This window comes from Tursiops truncatus, chromosome 2 (genome assembly GCF_011762595.2).
Source record: "Tursiops truncatus isolate mTurTru1 chromosome 2, mTurTru1.mat.Y, whole genome shotgun sequence".
NCBI lineage: Eukaryota > Metazoa > Chordata > Mammalia > Artiodactyla > Delphinidae > Tursiops > Tursiops truncatus.
In genome coordinates, this window is record NC_047035.1 from 12,988,070 (window position 1) to 13,011,358 (window position 23,289).

At 52.2% G+C, this 23,289-nt stretch overlaps 1 protein-coding gene across 6 annotated transcripts in view; it reads left to right on the plus strand.

Moving 5' to 3' along the window:
* CCDC88C (coiled-coil domain containing 88C) overlaps positions 1-23,289 on the plus strand; it is a 129,122-nt gene that overhangs the window by 47,970 nt on the left and 57,863 nt on the right. For 2 of the 6 annotated variants that reach the window (XR_012329871.1, XM_033850711.2), the window contains exons 4-10: positions 4,983-5,052; positions 17,540-17,598; positions 18,374-18,457; positions 21,008-21,148; positions 21,541-21,725; positions 22,280-22,448; positions 22,806-22,964. Coding sequence is in view for 5 of the 6 variants with exons in the window: in XM_033850711.2 (XP_033706602.1) it covers positions 4,983-5,052; positions 17,540-17,598; positions 18,374-18,457; positions 21,008-21,148; positions 21,541-21,725; positions 22,280-22,448; positions 22,806-22,964 (867 nt within the window). In the remaining variant the exon portion in view is untranslated. Of the gene's footprint in view, positions 1-4,982; positions 5,053-17,539; positions 17,599-18,373; positions 18,458-19,552; positions 19,654-21,007; positions 21,149-21,540; positions 21,726-22,279; positions 22,449-22,805; positions 22,965-23,289 lie in introns of those variants that run through there. The other 4 variants (XM_033850712.2, XM_073800115.1, XM_073800116.1 and 1 more) reach the window with 4 other exon arrangements.

The window sequence follows — 23,289 nt, forward strand, 5'->3', positions numbered from 1 at the left end:
AGGGGGTCGGTTTTGGAGGGGCCGGAGCTGAGTCCTCCTGTTCCAACCAAGGGAGGAGGTCCTGGAGAAAGCACGGCTTACCTGAGGGCTTCCAGGACATTCACTGCCATGGCTCCGTGGGTGCTCTATTTATAAGTCCTGGATAGAGACTGGCTGGAAAGGAATTAGGAGGCCCATCTCCCACAGGGACTGGGCAATTTGATGAAGACAACTGGGCGACACGCAGAAAATGAGCTTCACCTGCAAGCCCCGGGAACCGCAGGTCACCTCTGGCCCAAGGGACAGACCAGGTGGAGTGAGGCATCCAGGCTTGTCCTGGGGTCCCTCCCAGCTCCCTCTGTGCGGCCCCCAGCCTCTGCCTTCCCTCCCCCTGTCCCCCTGCCTCTCCCAGAGCCCCACCTCCAGAGGGCAGTGACGGATCCCCCAGATCTTGTTACCTCAAGACTTAGCACCACCTGCACATACGTGGAGGCACTCGGGAAGCCTCGAAGCTTCCTTGGGAGGAGTGAGGTTTGAGGGAGTTTGGGAGGGAAGGAACGTTTAGGCTGGAGCGCTGGCCTGTGTGAAGGCTGGTGACTGGAGGGATGACGAGGGCCCAGGTGACTCCCGGAGCCAGCTGGGAATCACAGCCTGGGCCCCATATTGGATTCTGACATGTGGGGAGCCGTGCTCACCAGCAGGGACGAGCGTTTGGTGTTGTGGGTTCAGTGAAGCCACGTGCCTGGGTGCTGGTCTCGTTTACTCTCGGGGGGCTGGGAGGTCCTGCCGCCACCAAGGCCACTTGCTTAGTTGTAATCGTGTATGAGTTCTGCGCATGACCTGGTGCCTCTGAAATCTGCTCTCCCGCTCCTGCATCATCCTTCCTGCCACTAGCAGAGCTCTGTCACCTGTGAAGCCTGGACTGGGGCACCCCCTCCCGTGTCCTGGATTTTCCCCACTGGGTACGTTTGTACTTGTCATGAGAGGATTCTAATAGGAAGGGAGCGTCTTCCTTCCACTCGGCTTCCTGGTTCTGTTCTGAGAGCTTCTCTCCACCTGTGACCCCTGGGAGCCAGTGCCACGGCCTCAAGACGGCCCCTCGGCACTCCCTGTGTCCCCCCAGGTTGCCTCTGGAGGGTCCAGATCAGGAAGCTGTCAATCCGAGGGCGGTCTGAGTCTCTGGGCTTATTGACACTGTGTGCGAAACCAGATGCAGCCCCTGGGAGCCCCAGCTGGGGTGCCAGACGCTTCCTGGAGTGTCCTGCCCGTCCCATCCCTCCCCGAGGTGTAGGGCCTTGTTTGTGTCAGGACAGCCCTGGGAGGAACTTCAGAGTCGATAAGATCCTAAATTTTAGATTTGCAGCCTGGCTGGGGTCAGGTGGGTTCTTTCCCCTTGTACTTACAAAGAGCTTTCTAGCCCCGACCCCCTTGCTACATGAGAATCCAAGTACCACCACCCTGCGCTGACCTACTTTTGTGACTTTTCTTTTAGTTGGTTTCAAGTGGTTAGCAATGAGGTCCCTCCAGCATGCAGTTAGTGCAGTTGCGTTTAGGAAAAGGAGAATCTGGGGTTTCCTCAGCATCTTATACTAGGATCTCAGAACACACCTAAAGCAGGTGCACAGAGGAGAGGGAACGGGGGTACAAAATCTGCTCTGGATCTCGGTGCTTAAACCCACCCCCTGCCCTGCTCCTGCCTCTCCGCAGCCCAGTTCTCTGTGGAGGGAGGGCAGGGGGTCTCTGGGAGGGCTGCACCCCAAGCCTGACTCTTCCCTCCTGCCGTCAGGCCGCAAGGATGGGATGAGACAAGAGGCCGCAAGGCTCGTGTGTGCCCTCATCCCTCGTCCTGGCCTCGGGATGTGACAGTGTGCTTTGTTTCTGCCTTTGCAAAGGCCCGGGTGGCACCAGGAAGGCTTGTTGGCACATCTGGGGGCTACCCAGAGCACACCTTGGGGCCTGTGCTCTCCGTCCTCGCTCCGTGTCCCCACTCCCGCAGCCGGCCGGGGTGTGACCAGTGCCCGCCAAGCCCGCCCGTGTGTCAGCTGTGGGCTCCACAGTGGCTTTCTGTTCTGAGTACCAGGCAGGAGGGGCCCCTCGTCAGCAGCCTCCTCACGTAGCTGGAGGGCCTGGCCCGTCACCCTGGAGGCCCCGCCGCCCTGAGGGGACGCATTTGCTCAGCTTTCCTCAGGGAATCCCCTCGTCACCAGCGTTGCAGAGCACGGCAGCCACTAGCACGTCACATGTGGCTGGCGGGGCCTCCAGATGTGGCTAGTGTGACTGAAGAAGTGAATTTCTAATTTGTTTAGATTTGAAAGCTGATACTGGATTCAGTTACTGGAAACTTTTTAAGTGTGTTTGGAACAACTTCGGTTTGCGACTCTGCTGATTCAGATCGTGTTTCCAGTGACAGTTTAGCATCTGAATTGCGATGTGCTGTGAGTGTAAACTACACACTGAATTTCAAAGACTTAGTGTGAAAAAAAGAACGTGAAGTGTCTCATTCTTGGTTTTATGTTGGTTATGTGGTGAAACAATGTTTTGGAAATGTTGGTTTAATTAAAGTATATGATTTATATGTTGTCACTCGTTTCTTTTTACTTTTCTAAGGTGACTACTAAGAACATTTGAAATTAATGTGTTTCATGTTGTATTTCTGCTGGCCAGCTCTGACCTTCGTACTCAAACCTCTGAGCCTGTTTTTGCTGGAAATGTGATTGGTGGTCCTTTGGCGGGAGCAGTTAAGGTCTTGGGGGTATCTTTGGCCCCTAAATTTTGGATTAACTTTTGGGAGGCCCATGTGTTTTGAGAGGAGCACATCATGGAAACATTGTTAATAAAACATTACTTCTTAATTGTGCAAGTGATAGATATTTCTTGTGGGAAAATTAGAAAATACTGATTAGACAAAATGAACCATCCAGTTTGGGAAGGAGAATACATGGATTTTCCAGCAATATTTTCTAGCAGTGTTTCCAGCAGTCTTTTGCTTAGGTAATCATAAGCATAAAAATACCACTTTGCATTATTGCAATGCAGAGACCTTCAAGATGATTTCTCATTCTGTATCTCCTTCATAAACGTGTGCACCCTTCTTCAAGCACCCTGATAAATAGGGCTGGCACTCCAGACAGTTGGACCATGGCAGAGGAAACCAGCCAAGACTTCAAAGGGGACTGTAGCTGGTTGGACAGTGATAAGAAGGAAATCTTCTAGAAGTTGGGCTGAGCACTTGAGTTTAGTGTTGAGGCTGGATAGGGACTCCATGACAGGATGGACCCATCTGGTTGGGAGTCCTTCCTTCTGCTAGAAGTGGATTTACCTGATTTTACTCAGTGTGTGTTTTGCCCCCAGGGAGGGACTGTGGAATCCTTTGGTGAGCTCATTCAATTGAGAAACAGTTTTTTCCGCGTTGACTTTTCCAAGCCCTGAAGGAGAGCTGAGGCTGTGACGCAGCTCAGACTCTGTCCAGCACTGAGACTTGTTTGAGAAAACATTGACCACCTCTGGTGAGGTGACACGTGACTTCAGATAGTAAAGAAAGACATTCTCCAACACTGAGTGCAGAGGGGCCCGTGTGTTTGGGAGTGGGGTACTCCTCCTGGTTTAGCATCCCCTCCCTCCCCTCAATTTCTGGTGTGGCAGGAGCCATGGAAAGATAATATGGAGAGTGGCTCAAATCATTTTGTACATTCTGTGAAGGTGTTGGCCTCTCCAGGCATGCTTGCCTAGGCCACCATTCTCAGGATTCAGAGAGCTCTGAGGTGTCCAGCTGGGCCCTGTGGGATTAGCCGATCGTGTTAATTGTCCCCTTTTTCTTCATCAGTGCTGGTTGGCAGTGTACTGAGTACAGAGATTCATCACGTCATCAGTAGAGCGACTGCTGGAAAAAAAGTCGTGTCTCAATAGAAACATTTTATTTATTTATTTATTTATTTTATTTATTTATTTTTTGCGGTATGCGGGCCTCTCACTGCTGTGGCCTCTCCCGTTGCGGAGCACAGGCTCCAGACGTGCAGGCTCAGCGGCCATGGCTCACGGGCCCAGCCGCTCCGCGGCATGTGGGATCTTCCCGGACCGGGGCATGAACCTGTGTCCCCTGCATCAGCAGGCGGACTCTCAACCACTGTGCCACCAGGGAAGCCCGGAAACATTTTTTTTAAAGGCATAAGAGGAGCTTTGTTGGTCAAGAGTTTCTTGACCACTTTTGTAGGACCAAGAATACTTAGGAATCCTACTACCTTGCTTGTCTTCTGTAAAATTAGATTTTTTTATCTTCCGATTTGTGAAAAGCAAGGCACATCTGGGCAGGGAAGACCAACGTGCCCTGAGAATTGCTCTAGGAAGCATGAGTGGTGGGTCGGCACACTCCAAGGAGAACTTTGTTAGCCATCCCTACCCCAAGGGGACATGGCCGATGGCTGGTGCCTGGGCCTTCTTTCAGAGGCCCTTGGTGTGAGGGCAGAAGGCAGCTCACTTCCCGTGTGTCCCCTCTCTGACGGGCACAGAGTAGCTGTGATTTATCCCTCCCCCAGGGAAGTCACTGCTGAAAAGAGAGAAGTCTCACTTACAGCCTGTACCAAAGACCTGCCGAAAGCTAGGATCCCAAATCGTCAGCTTGTAAAGACACAGTAGCATCCGTTTAATCTTTATTCTGTATTTTTTAATTGCACAAGCAAACCATACCGTAAAAATAAAGACATCTTTTAAAAAGAAACTCCTGATCCTGCTGATCTAGCATCTGATGTATCTTCTTTTTCCCAAAGTCTCTGTACACACGCAGACCTAATTTTTATTTGGTAATAATCAAGGCGGAAGCACAATTCGCTTTTTTGACTTTTCGCTTACTGGTATCTTAACTATTCCTTCCTGTTATATGGTGTTTTCATAGTTACTGTTTAATGGCTGGCACACTCATCCAGCAACTTGGTAAACTGTAATTGTCTTAATCAGTCTTTATTCTGTTTTCTGTGCTTAATGGTATCCTTTCCCCTTTGTTTCTGTAGGAAGTTCTCCAGCAGCTGATCGTAATGAATTTGCCCAATGTCTTGATGATTGGCAAAGACCCGCTGTCTGGTGAGTGAAAGCCACCCCCCCGACACCCCCCCCCACCCCCTGTAAGGCCTGGGCAGGGCCATCAGCCCTGGGCAGCTGTCAGAGGCAGGGCTCTGGCTGCCAGCTTGGAGCCAGCACAGTGAAAGCACGTGATCATTCGGGTGTGATCGTAACGGGTGGGTTTATCACCCTGAGGCATCACGCCAAGAGCACATTTCTTCCTTAAGAATATCTCCTCTGACCCCTGGGATTGGAGCCCAGAGGCAGGCGAGGCCTCGGGCTCAGGGCCCCGAGTTGTATGGTGGACCCCCAGGGGTCTCTCCTCACACCATCGTGGGATGTGGTCTCTATTGGCAGGAAAGAATCTTTGGAGGGAGCTAATGTCCCTTCCGCTGGGATCCTGTGCTGCTTTATTCCCCCCGTGGTAGATCTCACCGGGACATCCTGTCGTGTGTCTGTTTTCACGTCTCCCTCTGGTCTCTGAGGCCTGAGTGGGCAAGGTTCTAAGTCCTAGTCTCGGACACTCGGTGTGATTTTGAAAGACTGAAATGTCCTCCTGGACACCTTCCAGAGAGCCAGGGCTTAGTTCATCCCTGAGAGTTAACACACTGGGTTGGTTAAACAGGGTGGTAGATTTCCTCCCCTCCACCTTTGTGTGCGTTCACCTGGACCCGTGGCTCATGGATGAAAGCTTGCAGGCCCCAGGGACAGATGTGCTCGCTGACTGGAACTTCCCTGGTTCCCGTGGAGACCTTGTTAGCCTCCTGGGCTAGGTGTGGAGTCAAGGAATGCAGGAAGGATCCCACACGTTAGAGCCTTTTGCAGAAGGAACTGAAGCTTCCCTCTGTCGGTCCCTCCCCGCCCTGCTCTCCCTGGAGTCTGGCTGTCCTTGCTCCTGTCCACGTGAGCTCAGTTGGCTGGAGAGCAACGGAGAAGTATACCAAGTGACCCGTCGAGGACATTTCTCATAGAGGAGCCCTGGCCCTGAGCAGCAGCTTCAGGGGCCACCGGGTCGAGGGCAGCTGAGCATTTAATCACTTTGTTCGTGGAGGCGGTCCTCCTGGGCCCCACTTCCCTTTTCGCTACGGGAGCCAAAGGAAGGGGGTTCCTTGACCTCCTGTTCATCTTCGGTGCCGCTGACCCGTGAGCACCCCCAGCCTTACACATTGGCTCTGCAGAGTGCACCCAGGCCCACCTGGGGACCCCTCACCCTTCCCCACTTGGTGCGTTAATAACAGGCAGCCCTTGGTTCGCGCCACCCCCAGCTCTGCCTTAGGGCCATTCATTTACTGGCTTTATTTCATGGTTCCCCCAGGTAGAGGACTCAGATGCAGCCCTGGGCTCCAGGGACAGTTGGGACTCCTGTGTTTCTGCAGTAACATCAGGAAAGTAAGGGTCTGCTTTGCTGAGCAGAACTGTGCTGCTTATTTGACTTATGACTTATATGACTTATTTGAGGGGCTGATGTTAGAAGAGAGATGCCCGGAGAGGTTGGTGGTTCAGGCTTAGTTCTTCTATTCCATCTGCTCTAGAGACAAACATCGTAAGATGAGGAGAGGAAAGCAGTGGAGCAGGAAAGAAGGATGCTCCCTGCTTGAGCCTTTGGTGAGCCCACCGTGTGCTGGGCATTGGACATGTGTTTAAAGATGGAAAGGGAAATGTGCTTCCGGGGTGTGACCGTGCCATCCCGTTTATAGATGAGAGAACGGCAGCTCACGGAGTTGAAGTGACAAGCCCTCGGTCACTTAGCCCATGAGCAGAGGGGCCGATTGGGAATTTGCTCCATCCAACGCACGAGCCTGAGCTCTGGTCCGTTATCACACACGGACAGGTGTTAGGTTGAGCTGTAGGCGATTGCCAGTATTCAACCATTTGACCTACAGAAATGACGGTGGCATATGATTCAATCTAATACTAACCACGTCCTCCTCCCCTACCCAGGCAGCATGTCACCCCATCACCCCATCATACTGCGTAGTTTGCCACCTTCCCGTTGTCAGTGCCCCCCCCCCCACCTGCTGCCATTTGGAAGCCTGCCCTCTGGGCGCCCCTTCTCCGGCAGGCACCTCCACTCGCCGGAACCCTGGCTCCAGCCTTCCCCCTAGCTGAGTCTCTGTTCTAGCCCCTTTGAACTACATGGGGCCAAGAGACTGTCCACATGCAAGGAACCCAGGTCGCACCTCGGGTCTGGCGCTGGACAGAAACACCTGCAGAGATGTGGACGCTGATTTTTTTAATAGCTTTATTAATGTATAATTTGCATACCATGAAATTCACCTATTTTAAGTATACAATTTAGTGATTCTTTTCATAAATGGACAGAGTTGTGCAACCTTCCCCAACAATCCGGTTTTAGAACACTGTGGGGAAGCCGCTTTTAAGCTGACAGGTGAATTGCCTGCCCTCTGGTCCCCAGCACCATATAGAATCAGTGCACGTCAGTTGAAGAGGTTCTGGCCCCAGTTCTGATGGAGAAGTTGGATTGATGAGATGGGGAGCCCTGGGAAAGTTAAGGACGAGAATCCCAACGGCTGCAGCAAGCTCAGAAGGCCCCTGGCAGGCAGGGCCTGACTGACAGCAGCTTCTGCGGGCTCTGCTGAGAGGGGAGGGGCTGCCTCCCCTGAAGTCAGGGCTGGAGGGATGAGACCTGGGCGCACGCACGGGTAGGTTTTGACAGGAGTGTCGGGGGGCTCCGAGAGCAGAGGAGGTCGGTAGGAGAGGTGCACCAGCGAGAAGACGCAAACATGAGTGCCAGAGACATATTTGTGGAATAGTGTTTTCTGTTTTAAATTGTAAAAATAGATGCGTGAAGCATTTGGGGTTTCTTTTAAAATAGAGAACAACGTTGATTTCTTTCTCGCGGGGCGGCTTTTTTTACGAATTCTGCCACATGGCTCAGGAGCATGTCTGCTCTTTTTGGCAGATGTTGACACTGTACTGCTATTTATAACATTTCAGTTTTGGGTTATTTTTTGTTTTTGGTAAATGCACGTCAGTGGAGCCAGGGCAGGGGCAGGACAGATCCCAGCAGAACATCTAGTCCAAACACACACACACACACACACACACACACGCACGCACACACACACACACACTCACCCTCTCTCTCTCTCTCTCTCTCTCTCTCTCTCTCTCTCTCTCTCTCTCCCTCTCCCCTCTCTCTCTCTCTCCTCTCTCTCTCTCTCTCTCTCTCTCTCTCTCTCACTAAACGGTCCCAAGACACCAAGCATTTATCCCCCTTCCTCTGACCTAAAAAGGAAGCTGTCATGACTAACACTATTAGAAGATTTTTCTGTATGTCTGTCCTTCTGCACCCATCAGACAAAAAGATGTTCTCTTTTTTCCTACCCTGGATGGGATTCAAGGACGGTTTAGTGAATGTGAGAAAACACTTCACGTACTTTAAAACTCCATCCTCAGCGTCTGCCCTCCTGGCCCCCAGTCCCCCCAATTCTCTTATTTCCTGTTTGTACCTCGAATGACCTCTGGATTTCCTCTCTGATTGTGCGTGATTTTATAATCATCTCCCTGGATACCCGTCCGCGGGGAAGCATCTGTCCAGCACCTTGTTACTGTAGATGCTGCTTCTTGGAGCCTGGCCTGGGGTCCTGCAGGACCCTGCCCCAACCCTCCCTCACGTACAGTGGCGTGTAGCAGAAAAGCCTTCCCCGGTGGCTGGGCCGTGTGTGGACCCCCAGGACTGGATGTTGTAGGGTGTCCTTTGTCTTGTTTCCAGTTGGCCAAAATGTATCCTTCTCTCCTACCCCACCCCCATTCCTCAGGCAGTGCCCTGGCTTTAATTTCCAAACAGCTGAGCTCTTCTCTCCTCCTGCCCCGCTGCCCACCGGTTCCAGCCACCACCATCCTCCTGGCTAGCACCGGAGTGGCCTTCTGTCTGCCTGCCTCTCTACCTTTGCCCCGTGCTGTCTGTTGCCGTCTGTTCTCAACACAGCAGCCGGTCCTCGTAGAAAGTTAGATTATGTCACTTTTCTCCCTGTGCTGTGCACTGGCTGTTCCCTCTGCCTGGAATGCTTTTCCCAGATACTCACAGGAACAGATCCTTCCAGTCTTTGCTTGCATATCACCTACTCGGTGCAGCCCATCCTGATGACCTCCCTGTTTGCAGCTGCGTCCCTCCCTCGTCCTCAGGACTCCCAGTGCTTTTATCCTGCGCTGCCTTCCCTTTCTTCGGCAGGAATCTTGGGGGTTTTTGTTGTTGTTGCCAATGTCTTCTAAGTGTCTGGAGCAGTGCCTGGCACGTAGTAGGTGCCGAGTAAATAGAGCATAAGCGCTGGAGACCCACTTTGTCGTTTCCCTCTCCTGTCCCCACTTCCCTCTTCCATCAAGCTAGTGATCCTTACAGATGTTAACCACATGCTGTCACAGGTACAGCGGTCAAGTGTCAGTGGTCAGGGTCAAGTGAGAGTCGACCTCTGCCCAACACCATGTGTGTGGCTGCCCTAGGCCGGTAATGATGCACTGCAAACGGCCTGCACCCCCATCTTGCCAGCTGTGCGTCCATGAAACATATTTACGTGGCTTATCGAAGAGCGTATTCTACATGAGAACCAAGAGATCCCAGTGTCCGTGGCATCTGTAAAATGAGGGAAGGCCTGGGCCAGAACTTCAGGCTCTGGTTTCTCAGCAGCCGGGCCTGTCACTGTGCCACACACACGAAACAGACTAGATTTGTCTGACAGGAAGCCAGGGTGTTAGCAAATTAATTTCTGCAGTGAATCATAGAGCAGTCATGCTGGAAGAGAGCACTGTTTTTTCTTCCAAGGTTTGTATCTAAGTGCAGTTGTGGTTTTCAGACTTGTGAATTGCTGACCACTCCTAAGCTGTTTAGAAAGGAAAGGGTGGAGCCATGTAGGTGTAGAAACCCAGCCCAGAGAGGGGAGGGAACTCATTCAGAGGCACACAGCATGGTGGTGTAAAAGATGTATTTATTACCATAAGTTACGCAGATGGTTATATATGTGGACAGTCAGCCACTGGTTCCAAGCCGGAGGACCAGCCACCGTCATTATTCTACCTGGTGTCTCTTGAGTTCTAAATGCCAGGCAAGATTCCTGGGTCCAAGGAGGGGCTGATCCCGTATTCGCAGCCTACAGGGTCCTGTCTGTGAATACAGCTGGAACCTTTGAGGATAGCCTCCCATTCATTGCTGTCTGGTGATCTGGTCCTCGTCCTCAGTTTTTTCTCTCGTGATGGTTACAGAAGGGGCTTGCAGGGACAGAGAAAGCACCTTGAGGAGTCTGAGATTCTGTGCCCCCAGATTCTGTAAATGTCGTTCCTTCACAGCTCTTGCAGACCTCTGTTCTCCGGCTGCTCTGACCAAAGAAACCAGAAGGCCAGTTTCTGACCCTCCCAAATAGAAGACGGGAACGCGCTTGCATCGCTCCTCCTCACAGAGGAGCTCAGCCCGAGCCCCCCTCCAGCTTTCTCTGTCGGATGCCCACCATGGGTGCAGTGGCCATGGAGACGAATAGGCTGTCTCTGTTCAAGGAGCCCCCAGTCTGCGTTGGGGCAGGAGGGGAGGAAAGTGTCCATGACTAGCCTGTTCCAGGGCGAGAAGCAGTGCGAGCATGCTTCCCACAGAGTGCAAGGCGGGCAATCAGTTCTGCCTGGGCAGGTCAGGAAGACTTCCTGGAGGAGGCCGTATGTGGCAGGGCCTCAAAGAACCCTCGACAGCAGCAGAGGGAGGCGTCCAGGTGTGACAAGTTCAGAGGAGTGGAAGTGTGCTGGCAGTCCCATGAGGAGCAGCAAGCTCAGGGCACAGGAAGGAAGTCTCTGTCACAGCTGAAGTTTAGGTTTCAAAGGCCAGAGGGAAACGGAACTCCTGAAACTCTTTGGAATTTAATATTTAACCCTCTAGGATTTACTTGCTCTCCTATCAAGGGCGTCCTTGAAGTGCTTCTCGGAACCCACGGAAACCTTCCCTCACTGCACCGCTCTGCCTTTTGATGACGAGCTGCAACCCCTGATGGCCACTGCCCCCGGGGGCTGGCTCACCTCCAACCCCGGCACCGGAGAGAGGGCTCCAAGGCTGGTTTATTACAAACGGTCTTCCTGCCGCTGAGATTGTTCTTTTAGAAAGCGGGCGGGCTGCCTTCCCTCCCCTGCCACCTTCCTGCGGCTCTGCCCGCCCCAGTGCCCTGCTTGCCAAGTGACATGGTGGGTTGAGGGTCTGCCGTTAGGTGTTAATGAGTGATTCTTGAGTTCTTTTTCCCAACCCTAGGCTATTTTTTCATTTCTCCTGAATTCTGGTCTTGTTTATATATATGTATAAAACTTTTGTGTTTGCAGAAACCTTAGGTCCTTTAAATGAGGAGGGAAGAAGTAAGTAAATAAAGAAAAGCTAATCTCGCCAGGCATCCGATCCTCTCCGTGCTTCCTGTTTTCTCCTGGAGGGAGCACGTTCAGAAAAGCGCCCACACGCGATTTCACGGGGCACGGCTTGCGGCCTGCTCCCTTGCTTCTGTGCTGCCTGCGGGCTGAGAAATGAATTCTCCGGTCCCTGTAGAGCGCAGGGGGTTGCCGGGCCCTTGAGCTGAGTGCCAGCGCTTGGCTCTTCCAGGAACGTGAAAAGCTTGGTTAGCAGCAAGCACAGCGATCGTTAGAGCACGGCCAGATGCCAGCCTTCGGAGCAGGCGCGGGACCTGCCTGGAGACCAGACTTTGTTTGGTCACCTCCTAGTGATGGGCTGTACACAGAGAGGGGGCTCCCCAGCTGCATGACCGTGCATGGCGTCCAGCGGGACTGCTCTCTGTGGCCGTGGCTGCCCGAGGAGGAGGGATGAGCTGTTATTTGTCAAAGGTCTCTGTGTTCACCGATACTATTGGGGCTTTGCATTTTCTGCCTGGCGCGTGGGAGGGACCCTTTCTCGGATCACCTCCTGCCTCTGCCACCGTCTCCCCTCCAGCCGGTGCAGACTCTGGGCCGCAAGCTGCATTCTGGGGGTTGCTGCTCCTTTTCTGATCTTCAGTCGTTTGGTGCTAGGGAATGCGTTAGTTCTCAGCTTCTGTGGCCTAGGCAGGCTGGGCTAAGGAGGCATTGTTGACGATGGCGCTGTCTGAGGGGCTTGACGTGGCTGTTGAAGTTGCTCTCTGGGAGTGGCTGCCTTGTGGCATCTGGGCAGAGGTTCTCGTTACCCACACAGGGTGGTGTGAGGGATCCCTGCGGGTGGGGGCAGACTGGGGGGGGGGTGAAGGAGAGACGGTGGGATAACGGGGCCCTGGGTCAGGGTACGCTCTGGAGCCCCCCACATCATTTCAAACGGACGTGTGACTTTGAGCCTGCGAAGTCCACATGTGATAACCGTTTGCTGAATGACTAATAAATGGGGGAGTGCCTGGTGGGGGTCACACGGGTAACCGTGTAAGAAATCTAAGTGAGGGTTTCCTAGGAGTCGCTCTCCAGGCTGTGAGGCGGTATGTAGAGGTGCTTGCCTCCCATCCCATGACCTGCGACAGGTATTACGGAGGGTCCCTAAGCGCCCACCCGCAAGGAATTACCGTATACACTGTTCCTCATGGAACCCAAGGTAACCGTGTTAAAATAATGACAGCTTTTCTCAGTGTAAGCAGAGCCCCCAGGAGGGCCCATAGAACTGTGCCCTTGTGGGTGAGTCTTGAGATGTCATTATGCATTGAGGAGAAACAGGGTCACGTTCAGTGCAGTGCTATTTTCAAATCAATGAGACAGCCCCATAATCAATCATCCTTATGAAATGACTGGTTTTTAACTAAGAAACCAGGGAAAGCACAGTGAGTGGTTGACTCCAGCACGTAAGTCAGAGGAGAGCAGAATGTAGAATTATTAAGAAAAAAAAAATACGCACACACACCCACACACACCCACACACACACACACACACACACACACACATACACACACACACACATCTCCATCCCAACAAGATTGGAAACTGAAAATGTCTTTTCTCCCTGGGACATGATGCTAACAGTTACCATCAGTCACTCAATCAGCAGACACTGGCTAAAGACCTGCACTGTGGCATTGGGATCAGAAGCTAAACCAGAGAGAGCCCTGCTCTGGAAGGAAATGTAAATAAGCAATGGCAGTTTCGGGGAGGGGGATGGTAGCGAGTTCGGCGAGAGCAGGTGGTGACCAAATCTCAGTTCTGTGGCTCAGCTTGTCTGAGCCTCCTCTTGTTTGTAACATGGAGCTAATACTGGCCTTTGGGGATTGCTTTGGGGATTAAGTCAAGTGATAGCATGTTATATGAAAGTGCTGTAATGGTCTGTAGACGTGAAGGGCACTTGTGGAGGGCAGGATTAACTCCAGTGGGTCAGTCCTTCCAGGCTGAGAGGGTTAAACCCTCACCCTGGCTGGCGACTCACGGACCGAGGGCCTCTGGGGTTGTGGTCCTCCTGGAAAGGGCTGTTTGCCTTCCTTTGTCTAAATCCCCACCTTGACACCCCAGTGATCACTTATACACAAGATTGATTTTCCGTATCCAGAGAATGTATGAACATTCAAATGACTGCGTCTTAGAGAATCAAAGAGTAGAGCCAAAAGGACCCCACTGATTGTGTACCAGGCATGGAAGCTGGGTTTTGTTTCATGTGCCAGCTTTCATCGCGTGTCAGGCAGTGGCTACATCAGGCAGTGCTGTGTTCAGAAGGATTCTGAGGCCTCCTTCCAGGCTCGGTAAGAAAGTGTTATGATTGACTAGTCTGCCACAGACTCAAGATCAGAAAGTCAGGAAATTTTCCAATCCTGATCTGATTCAGTCTCCACATTTTAGAGGCTGGTGTACTTTAATTGCCCCACTATATTTCTATCCCCAGGTCCACCTTTATCACACGTGCGGTATCAGTTTCCCTTCTGTTTTGGAAGCTGATTGCTACAAACATCTGTAGCTTTATGTATAATTTAGGTCAGCCTATATGCGTTCCATTTATGCTAAGAAAGGCTGGAGTGAGTTTCTCTGTGTCAGGACTCCAGGAAGCAGGTAGTAAAGTAAGTAAGTAAGATTTTTCTTAGACTCGACCGTTAGCTCAGGCTGTCATGGGATTCCCCCGGGGTTGTGGGTAGGTGTAAAGGGTGTCTGATGTGTTCGGCCCTCCCCCCTCCATTGGTTGCTTGTGACTCACTAGGTACAGAAATCCCCATTGCTTCCTACCCCGCCTCCCATTTCTCATGAAAACCCACTTTAATAAGCTGAAGCACAAAGCGTTTATAATTTGACAAGCACCATATTCTCTTGTGTCTAGGCCTTTGCATATGCCATTCCCTGTGCCTGAAGAGCCCCCAGATCTCTCCTCATCCTGGGGTCTCAGCTCAGAGGTCATTTCCTTTAGGAAGCCTTGACTGATCCTTACTGCAGACTAGTCCTTCCTCTGGGTTCCTCTAGAAGTTGCTGGTTTTCTTGGTCTGAGCTCAGAGGACTGTGTTGATTATGGGTATAATCTCAGAAAGTACCCAGCACCTAGTAGGTGCTTGGGAGGGAGCTGTCTGTAGGGTTGTTTCTTCTTTGCCTGTGTAACTGTGTCACTGAGCCATCCTTGCCAGCAAGGACCCAGTAGAGAGTCTTATATGTGTTTTCGAACTATTCAAAACCCACAATCTGGTAGATTTTAAAAATAGTAGAAATCCTGAGAGAAATTGGGCATCAGCTTTCCATGAGCAATGAGGGAACTTCTGCTTTTCTCTCTCTCTCTGTCTCTCTCTCTCTCCTTTTTTAAGTTTCCTAGGAATTTGTGTAGGGATAAAAAGCACAGGATACATTTGTTATAGCAAATGTTTTTATTCACTTAGCTTGGTGAGAATGAGCACAGCGCTGCTTCACGTGAATGAAGGCAGAGGTGAACTTCCTAGTGCCCTGTTCACCACCAAAACGCTTACTTTAAATAATTATTCCCTGAACATTTTTCTAAAATGAATTCTCTACTTTTAAAATCCTTTTTCCCCTTCTGTTACAAAACCTAGCAAACTGGAATTCCGTACTTTTCCAGCAGCGCTCTGGACCAGATTTCGTTTTTTCTTGCTCTCTGATGGGTGTAAATGAATGAATGAAGGGATGAAGGAATGACTCACGCTTGTCATTGTGTCTAGCTACAGGATGCTGAGGGAGCAGAGCCCTTCATTCTTTCACTGAACAGCCTCAGACTGTAGTTTTAAGCCCTCGTGCATGTGTGCAGGGTTTCTCGTCTCTTCCTTGCTATCCCATAACCGGCTTATGCCCTCGCTGCTCACAGTGGGCCTTTCTTGTGCTCCTTTCCACTTTTAATTTGCCGTTTTCATCTGCTGTAGGCTGGGAGAGTGGATCATCAGAGTTGCTCAAGTTATGATATAATTAGGTCCTGTGGGGCCTTTGCTGGGAAGAGCACGTAAAGATTCTTCGTGAACTCTGACCTCTGTTTGAGCTGATCCAAGGCCTTTAAAATGCTTTCTTCTTGTGTGTCAGCTCTGCTGGCTACGGCACCAGGTACACGGCCTATGAAAGGTGAATCACTGCAGACGAGGAGCCTGGTGACAGCTGGGAGGGGTCTGTACTTGTTATATCCACCAAAGGGCTTACGAGGGTCCCTTGCCAGTCATCTGGGGACTGACCGTGAAGGGACAGAGGTGAGGACAGCCACCTGGGCTGGCATGAGCACTGTGGCCAGGGGAAGATTTTGGTGAGACTGATTGGAGTTTTTAATACTCTGGTGGGTATGTCCTTTTCTTTTTGTCAGAACTAACACCATGACTGGTCACCACCTCAGCCTTAATAGAGAAGTGAGTCATGGTGGTGTTACACGTATTTATGTCTATGGATTAGAGCCTCTTGGGCCAAATAAAAGGCCTCAGGTGGGAAAAAAAAATCCATTGAAGTCTTTGAGAATTTTTCTGTTTCAAACATTGGTCAAGTTCTGTGCTTATTAGCAAAGAGAAGGTTTGATCATCGTGGGTTGATCTGCAACACCAGACCCGATTGACTCTTAAGAGTGTGGAATCTGAATGCTCTGCAGGGACCCTTTTGTCCAGCCCCCCAGCCCGTCCCACCCACCTTCAGACTACGCGGTGGGAAGGGCGATGCCAAGCCCCCAGTTCTGAGACTCGACCATAATAATGTCATCTCAGGAAAAGCTGTTTTTAGCTATTTCTCAGGTGAGAGGTATTAGGATGAGCTCACATGTTACTCCATACACGCCTGACACCCAAGGACCCGGAGTGACCCGCAGCCCTGGCTCTTGGACGTGAGCTTGGTTTTCTGCATCCCGGGTGTCATGGATGAGGCTTGGACCATTTTAGCACCATGTGAGCGGGTGTTGGTAAGCCTTTCAGGAAAACAGTGCTTTTCCTAGCATGTCCCTTCTCCCCCAGAGAGAACAGGATATTATGAAAAGGGCAGAAAACCGTAGAGCTTCTCACCCGAAGGGCACCCTGCACGTCGCCCAGGCCAGCTGCCTCCCTTCCACAGATGTGGAAACTGAGACTGGGAAACAGTACGGCTTGTTCCCGTCACAGGCCTCCTGGTGACCACCTCAGGTCTGGAGCTCCTGTATCCTGACTCTGTTTATTTGAGTGACTGAAACCGATAAACAGATGAAGACGCATTTGGCCTCAAGCATAATGGAAAAGACACAGTGTAAAATGATGAAATACGAGTTTTTGGCCTGATTGGCAAAGCTGAGAAGGAGTAGTAAAGCCGTGCTGGTCTGGGCACGGGGAAGTGGGACTTACGGTGTATTGGTTGTGAGAGAGAAAAATGGCGGAGCCTTTCTGCAGGGCAGTTTGGAAGTAGGAAAAGCTTGAAAGATGAGTTTATCCTGAAGGCGGGAGTCAGGATAGCCATAAAGAATTAGCTGTAAGATGTTCTTTGTAGCATCGTTTAGATTAAAATATTGAAAAATCGGATCTCTGGAAAGGGAGTGGTTGAATTTGTTTGTGGCCTTTGTACAAAGTAAGTATGAGACGATCAAAAATGATGTGTGTGTCGTGTCTGGGACTTGCTTTGAGGGATGCTCCAGCCAGACATTGAGAAACAAAGGCGGCGGTGGTGAGGAGGAGATGGAATAAACGTGCAAAATGCTGGTAACGTGAAGCGGGTGCTGAGCATGGAGGTTTGCTTTACTCTTCTCCTTCATCTGTTTGAGATCTTGCAGGATGGAAGGGCAAGTTTGTGTCCATTCTTATTTCAGACTCGATTGAGTATTTTCCTGTGGGGACTGTTCTCATCCATTGTACTTTGCTTACCGCACACACTAAAAAGCGATGCTCACGTTCATTAATTATCGTGGAAAGATTTTATCATATATGTGAACGGAAAAGGGCCACAAATAGTTATGAACAGCATTCTCATTTGGTTTAAGAAAAAAACAAACCCATATGGAGAAAACAGATGGAGTGTGTACACCTTAAGTGCATCTCACTGGGTAGAGAGGTTTTTCTTAGCTTATTTGGTTTTTTTTCCCCTGCAGCAGATATGTATATATCACTAGTGAAAGTTTACAAACAGTTGAGCGTAATTAACTATGTTGCTCTTTTGATTTAGGGAAGAGTATGGAGGAGATTAAGAAGGTGCTGCTGTTGGTGCTGGGCTGTGCTGTTCAGGTAGGGATTGGGCAGGGGGCAGAGAGGAGGGCTCTTAGGTTTGGGTTTGTGGGGATAAAACACCCCCTTGGGTGAGGTAGGCGTGCAGCTGCTTTCAGCCCAATAGGATGGAAGGTCGCGGGGTTCCTGCGAGAGACGTGACACCGACTTAGGCGGCAACCATTTCTAGCACCTTGGGCAAGAGGCCAGGTGGGGATCCCTGGGGCCGGGTGCCATTCGCAGATTGTCCCCAGTGTAGGAACATCTAGAGCAAGGATCAGCACACAACCTGTGGGCCAAATTTGACCTGCCACCTATTTTTGTAAATAAAGTTTTAGGGGGACGTAGCCATGCTCATTCCTTTACATATCACTTGTGGCTGCTTTCACACTACACCAGCAGAGCTGAGACCCATGGCCTGTCCAGTCGAAGATATTTTTTGTTTTACCATCTGGCCCTTTACAGATGAAGTTTACCAAGTGCTGCCCTAAACCAGCTGTTCTTGATCTTTACTTGTTTAAGAATCCCCTGGAAAGCTTGTCTGTGTCCCAACCCCACCCCGGTGTTTTTAAAGACAACCCCCCGACAGAGGTGATTATGATGTAGGTAGTCTGAGCCGCTTCTAGAGAAACCTCAGTTGTGAGGGGCTGGCTGGTAGGAGGGCAGAGCACTCTTGATTATAGGAGAAAAAGCCAGGGTTGGGGTAGGTGTCTCCTTTTGAAACTATTGCTGTGGCTCTGGTGGCCCCAGGTTGCCCTTGTAAAACACTTTCATTAACACTTGTAACCCTCCACAGTGTGAGAGGAAAGAGGAATTTATCGAAAGAATCAAACAGCTGGACATTGAGACACAGGCCGGGATCGTGGCCCATATACAGGAGGTAGGTGGGGAGCTTTGTGGGGCTTAGCCGTGGACCATTGCTCCCATGGCATCCAGCAGGCAGGCCCTCTCCACCAGTGAAAAGTCTAAAGAGCACATCCCCCATTAATGATTTTGCTAATTTTAGGTTTCAGACACTACAGGCAAATTGATTCGATTTGGAAAGGTGGCTGTTAGCAAGCTAAAATAAAGTGGCGGCTAAAATGAAAAAAACTTTTTCAGAGACTTCAATCAAGTCTTCTTGTGCCTCTTCTTCTTGCCTAATATGGACTCAGACTATTTTTAAGAGCTGTCAAGTGGTTTAGGCTCAGAATTTGATTTACAGTCCCTGAAAATGTATCCTGGCAAATGTCACCCTGCTTCAAATGGTTGATCCTTGGAGAGAGAGATTCACTGCTTCTGTCAGTGACGTGGCAGAGAAACAGCTGCCGCCCCTTGGGAAGTTAAAAACCAGCGAGTCCCAGAAGGGCTGTATCCGGAGACTCGGCCCCCTGGGTGGGGTCGGGAGGGCTCTGCGCTAAGGGCAGCCCCTCCGCCTGTTGACTTTGGCAGAGGTGGTATCAACTGAAGGGGTAGTTGCCCTGGAAACCAAGCACCCGCCTGAAAGTTAGTTCCCTGACCTCCACCCCACCCTCCTCCAAAAGAAGCCTTGTACGTTTTAATCATCTTAGGAGGTATGGTGCAGCCTTCCATCTAATTGGACAGATGAGATAAATGCATGAAAAAGACATGAGCAGGAGCACGTAGGAGCAGGTGTGTAACTGGCAGAGACAGCTGAACACAGAGCTCCCCACGCCGGCTCTGGGGACAGCCTGCTGGGCTCCCGCAGCCGGCTAGGGCACTGTGGGTTGCAGACTCTGAGTCAGGATTTGAAGGAGGAGGTGGATGCAGCGTATGGCAGGTAGAGGGTCCAGCAAAGCCCGTCAGGCTTGTAGGAAATATTCTCAACCATTCGTGTCAGTGACCTGTTAGCCTAAGCACCATTCTGCCTTTTAACTTTCCTCGTGTGTCCGTGTGTTTTGAAGATGTATCTGAGGACTAGGTCCTCGAGACTAGCTAGGTCTGTGCTACTCACTGTCTCCCCTTCCCTGTTCAGCCAGCAGGATATTTTTTTTTAAAAAAGCATGCACCCAAAAAAGAAGCCCTGCGAGATTATCAAGTTCGGTGACTGGCTGTGGGAACAGAACTTCAGAATTAGTTGGGTGCTTCTTTTTTTTTTTTTTTTTTTTTTTTGCTGTACGCGGACCTCTCACTGTTGTGGCCTCTCCCGTTGCAGAGCCGTGTCCCCTGCATCGGCAGGCGGACTCTCAACCACTGCGCCACCAGGGAAGCCCAGTTGGGTGCTTCTTAAACATCCAGGTGCCCGGGCCCCACGGGAGATCATTGCGTCAGAATTGGGAGCAGGACCATAAGCCTTTAATTACAAGCTCCTTGAGTTACTGGTGTGCAGCTGTGGTTGCACCCCTGGACCCCCTTTCCATAGACCTTTCCCAAACAATGGTATGGAGCAGGCCTGGAACCCGGCCTCTCAACCCCAGTTCTGGGCCTTTAGGGTGCCCCATACAGTGGGGTGAGATTTCTCCTCATTCTTGGAGATTTACTGAATCCCAGCTTTTCTTCGTAAGGGAGGAGAGGTAAGAAAGCAGGTGTCTTTTGAGAAACCGAAGGGCCCTGTCTTTGTTTCTTTGTTTTTAAACTAGTCTCTCTCTCCATATACTGCTCTGAAAAACTTAAGAACTTTTTTTGGTGTGCCTCTCTGAGGGGATATCCCTGGTTTCTTTTCGTTTTCGCCTGTTGAGGCTTGAGTGTGCTAATACTCACCTTCCCAAACTGGAAGGATGGGGACTCAAAATGTGATCTTCTGCCTCCTCCGGCTGGTCTGGGGGTGTCGGGTTGAGAAGGTCAGGTCGGCAGAGTCGTTGCAGAGGCTGCCCGGTGTAGACGTAGCCACGGGCCTCCGCTCACACCTGATGAAAAGGGAAGATCCAGGAGGTCTTCTGTGGCCTGTGGGGATGAGATACAGGCTTACCTGAAAATTGTTTTAGACGATGAAGTATTTCCCCAAAAGCAATGTAAGATCGTTATGCACCCAACGTTCCAACATAAGATTTTTAACATTTGCCATATTCGCATTAGCGTCTATCTTCTTTTAACACATAGTCCCTCTTTGCACCCGTGGCATCCCTAGGACTTACCTTCTTTGTGTTGTAAATTGGCGCTTCGGTAAGCATATCTGAGGGCAGTATATTTTTAGGGAAATACTGTATTATAAGGAGAGCCCTCTGGTATTAAACAAATCCGTGTCCTCTTGGAACCGGTGTTGAGACTGACTTAACGCCCGGCCTGACCTGTGCTGGTGGGACTTCGCTGAGGGGCGTCTGCACTCGCTTGAGGAGCCCCCTGCTCTCCACGGAAGATCTGTCAGTGAGGGTGAATGACGTCAGGGGGCCGGGTCAGCTGTGACCCCACCCCCTGGCTGCGGGGTCGGGGAGCTCCCGGAACCCCCGGCCGTGCCCTGCCTACCTCTGCAGCGCCTGACCTGTGCCCGCAGGTGACCCACAACCAGGAGAATGTGTTCGACCTGCAGTGGTTGGAGCTCCCGGACGTGGCCCCGGAGGAGCTGGAGGCCCTGTCGAGGAACATGGTCTTCCACCTCAGGCGGCTCATCGACGAGAGGGACGAGTGCACGGAGGTGCGTCTGCGGGTGGGTGGTGGACTGGCAGGCCTGGGAGGGACGCCTGGGCCCTGGCCACGCGGCCACCCTCCTCGTCCTGACTCTTCGTCTCAAGCCTGCTGCCCCCTGGTCCTGTCTCTCTGGTTTCTGTTGGCGGTGGGAGCCAGGCACTTGCCCTGCAGCCAGCGGTCGCCTCCGAGAGCCCCACGGGAAGGCATTTAGTCGTTCATCGAACGTGGAGCTCAGAGACCCTCCTCGTTCACGTGCTCCTTTTGACATCCCGTTACTCCTGCTGCCTCCTGGTTTCTCAGTCTCGGCCGACGCCTCTCACTTCCTTCTGGTCCGCTGACCACTGTGCCCCAAGTTCGGGTGCAAGCGCTCCTTCCCTTCCCCTGCCCGCCCCGCTGCAGCTGATCGTGGACCTCACCCAGGAGCGGGACTACCTCCAGGCCCAGCACCCGCCCAGCCCCCTCAAGTCCTCCAGCGCCGAGTCCACCCCGAGCCCCACCAGCAGCCTGTCCAGCGAGGACAAGCAGCACCTGGCCGTGGAGCTGGCGGACACCAAGGCCAGGCTGCGCCGCGTCAGGCAGGAGCTGTGAGTCCTCCGGTCGGCTGGGCTGTTGGTTCTGCTCTTGCACTGTGTGTCACGAACACCCGTTTCTAGCACGTGTGGTGCGGCGGACAGGAGAGCTCTGACTTGGGCCCTATAGAGTTAGCTGGGCTCCGCCCTGAGCGCCGTTGGCGACCCTTCCCGGGCCTGTACCAGGAGGGGTTCTACCAGGTCTCTAGGGCTCAGGCCGTCTGGGCTTAGATGACCACCCACTGGTATGGTTTTTGGCTGGAGGGAGGATGTGGCTGGCCCCCGTCTGGTGAGCCGTCCCCATTGCCCGCAGCTGGTGAATATGCCACTTTGCCCATCACCTCGGCAACTGCCCGCCTCCACCTCGTCACCAGTGGGCCCTGCTGCCTGCCTGGCAGTGAAGTGGTGTCACTGCAGCCGGGGTCTCCTTACCCCTGTTCCCCCAGAGGGAAGCCCGCGGCCCAGTGGACGCAGTTTGAGGGTGGGCATTGAAAAGTTAAAAATGGAAAAGACTTTGAGTCAGGAACGTTTCTGCAAGCCCCACGTGCTGTTCCCCTCCTCATCCCCAGAAGCGCAGTTCCCTTTCCTTTTCCTGCTGGGGGCTTGCAGGGTGGCGGGCAGGCCCCTTCACCACACTCGCTCCGAATCGCCCCCAGGGAGGAGAAGACAGAGCAGCTTGTGGACACCAGGCATGAGGTAGATCAGCTGGTGCTGGAGCTGCAGAAAGTCAAGCAGGAGGTGAGCGGGGAGGCCTGTCTGTGTGTCCGCGTATGTCGAGGGGACGGGGCGGGGCTGGGGCTCCCCGGTAGCCGTGGCCCAGGGGTTCGGGCATGCAGCAGGGGGAGCTTCCAGCAAAGGCTTCTGTTTCCTTCCCGCTCAAAGTAACACTGCCCGAGAGCCGGTTGTCCTGAGAACGGCTGAGGGGGTGACTGTTTCTTAGTGACAACGAGTGGGGACCCCACGCGGTGGCCTGCACGTGGAGCCCCTTGGCCACCAAGATGTCCTCGAAACGCTGCGCTTCAGAGACTTGGCCCCCTCTTCCCTCCCCAGAGGGGTGCCCTAAGCTAGGCTCCCCTGTCTCTGCCTGTCTCCCAGAATATCCAGCTGGCGGCTGACGCCCGGTCTGCTCGTGCCTATCGCGACGAGCTCGATGCCCTGAGGGAGAAGGCGAACCGTGTGGAGAGGCTAGAGATGGAGCTGGTGCGCTGCCGGGAGAAGCTGCACGACGTGGACTTCTACAAGGCCCGCATGGAGGTACGCGCCCAGCCTCCGGGGGGATGCAGGGGAGGGTGTCAGGGCTGAAGGGGGCACAGAGGCCAGGATCCAGGTGGGGTCACTGATGCTTTGCCCACCAATCCTGACTGCCTCGCATCAGCTGCAGGTTCCTGGACTCTCCTTTCTGAGAAATGAGGTGTTTTGCCCCCGTTGCCAGTCTTGGGTTTGGAGATGGGTTTAACGAGCGGGGTGAAATCAGGATGTCAGGACGTACTGAGTGGCCTGTTTGACGGTAAGAAATAACCCCCAAGTCTCTTCTCGCCACCTAGGTGGCTTTTGAAGGGGTTGAACACAGGTTGCGGGG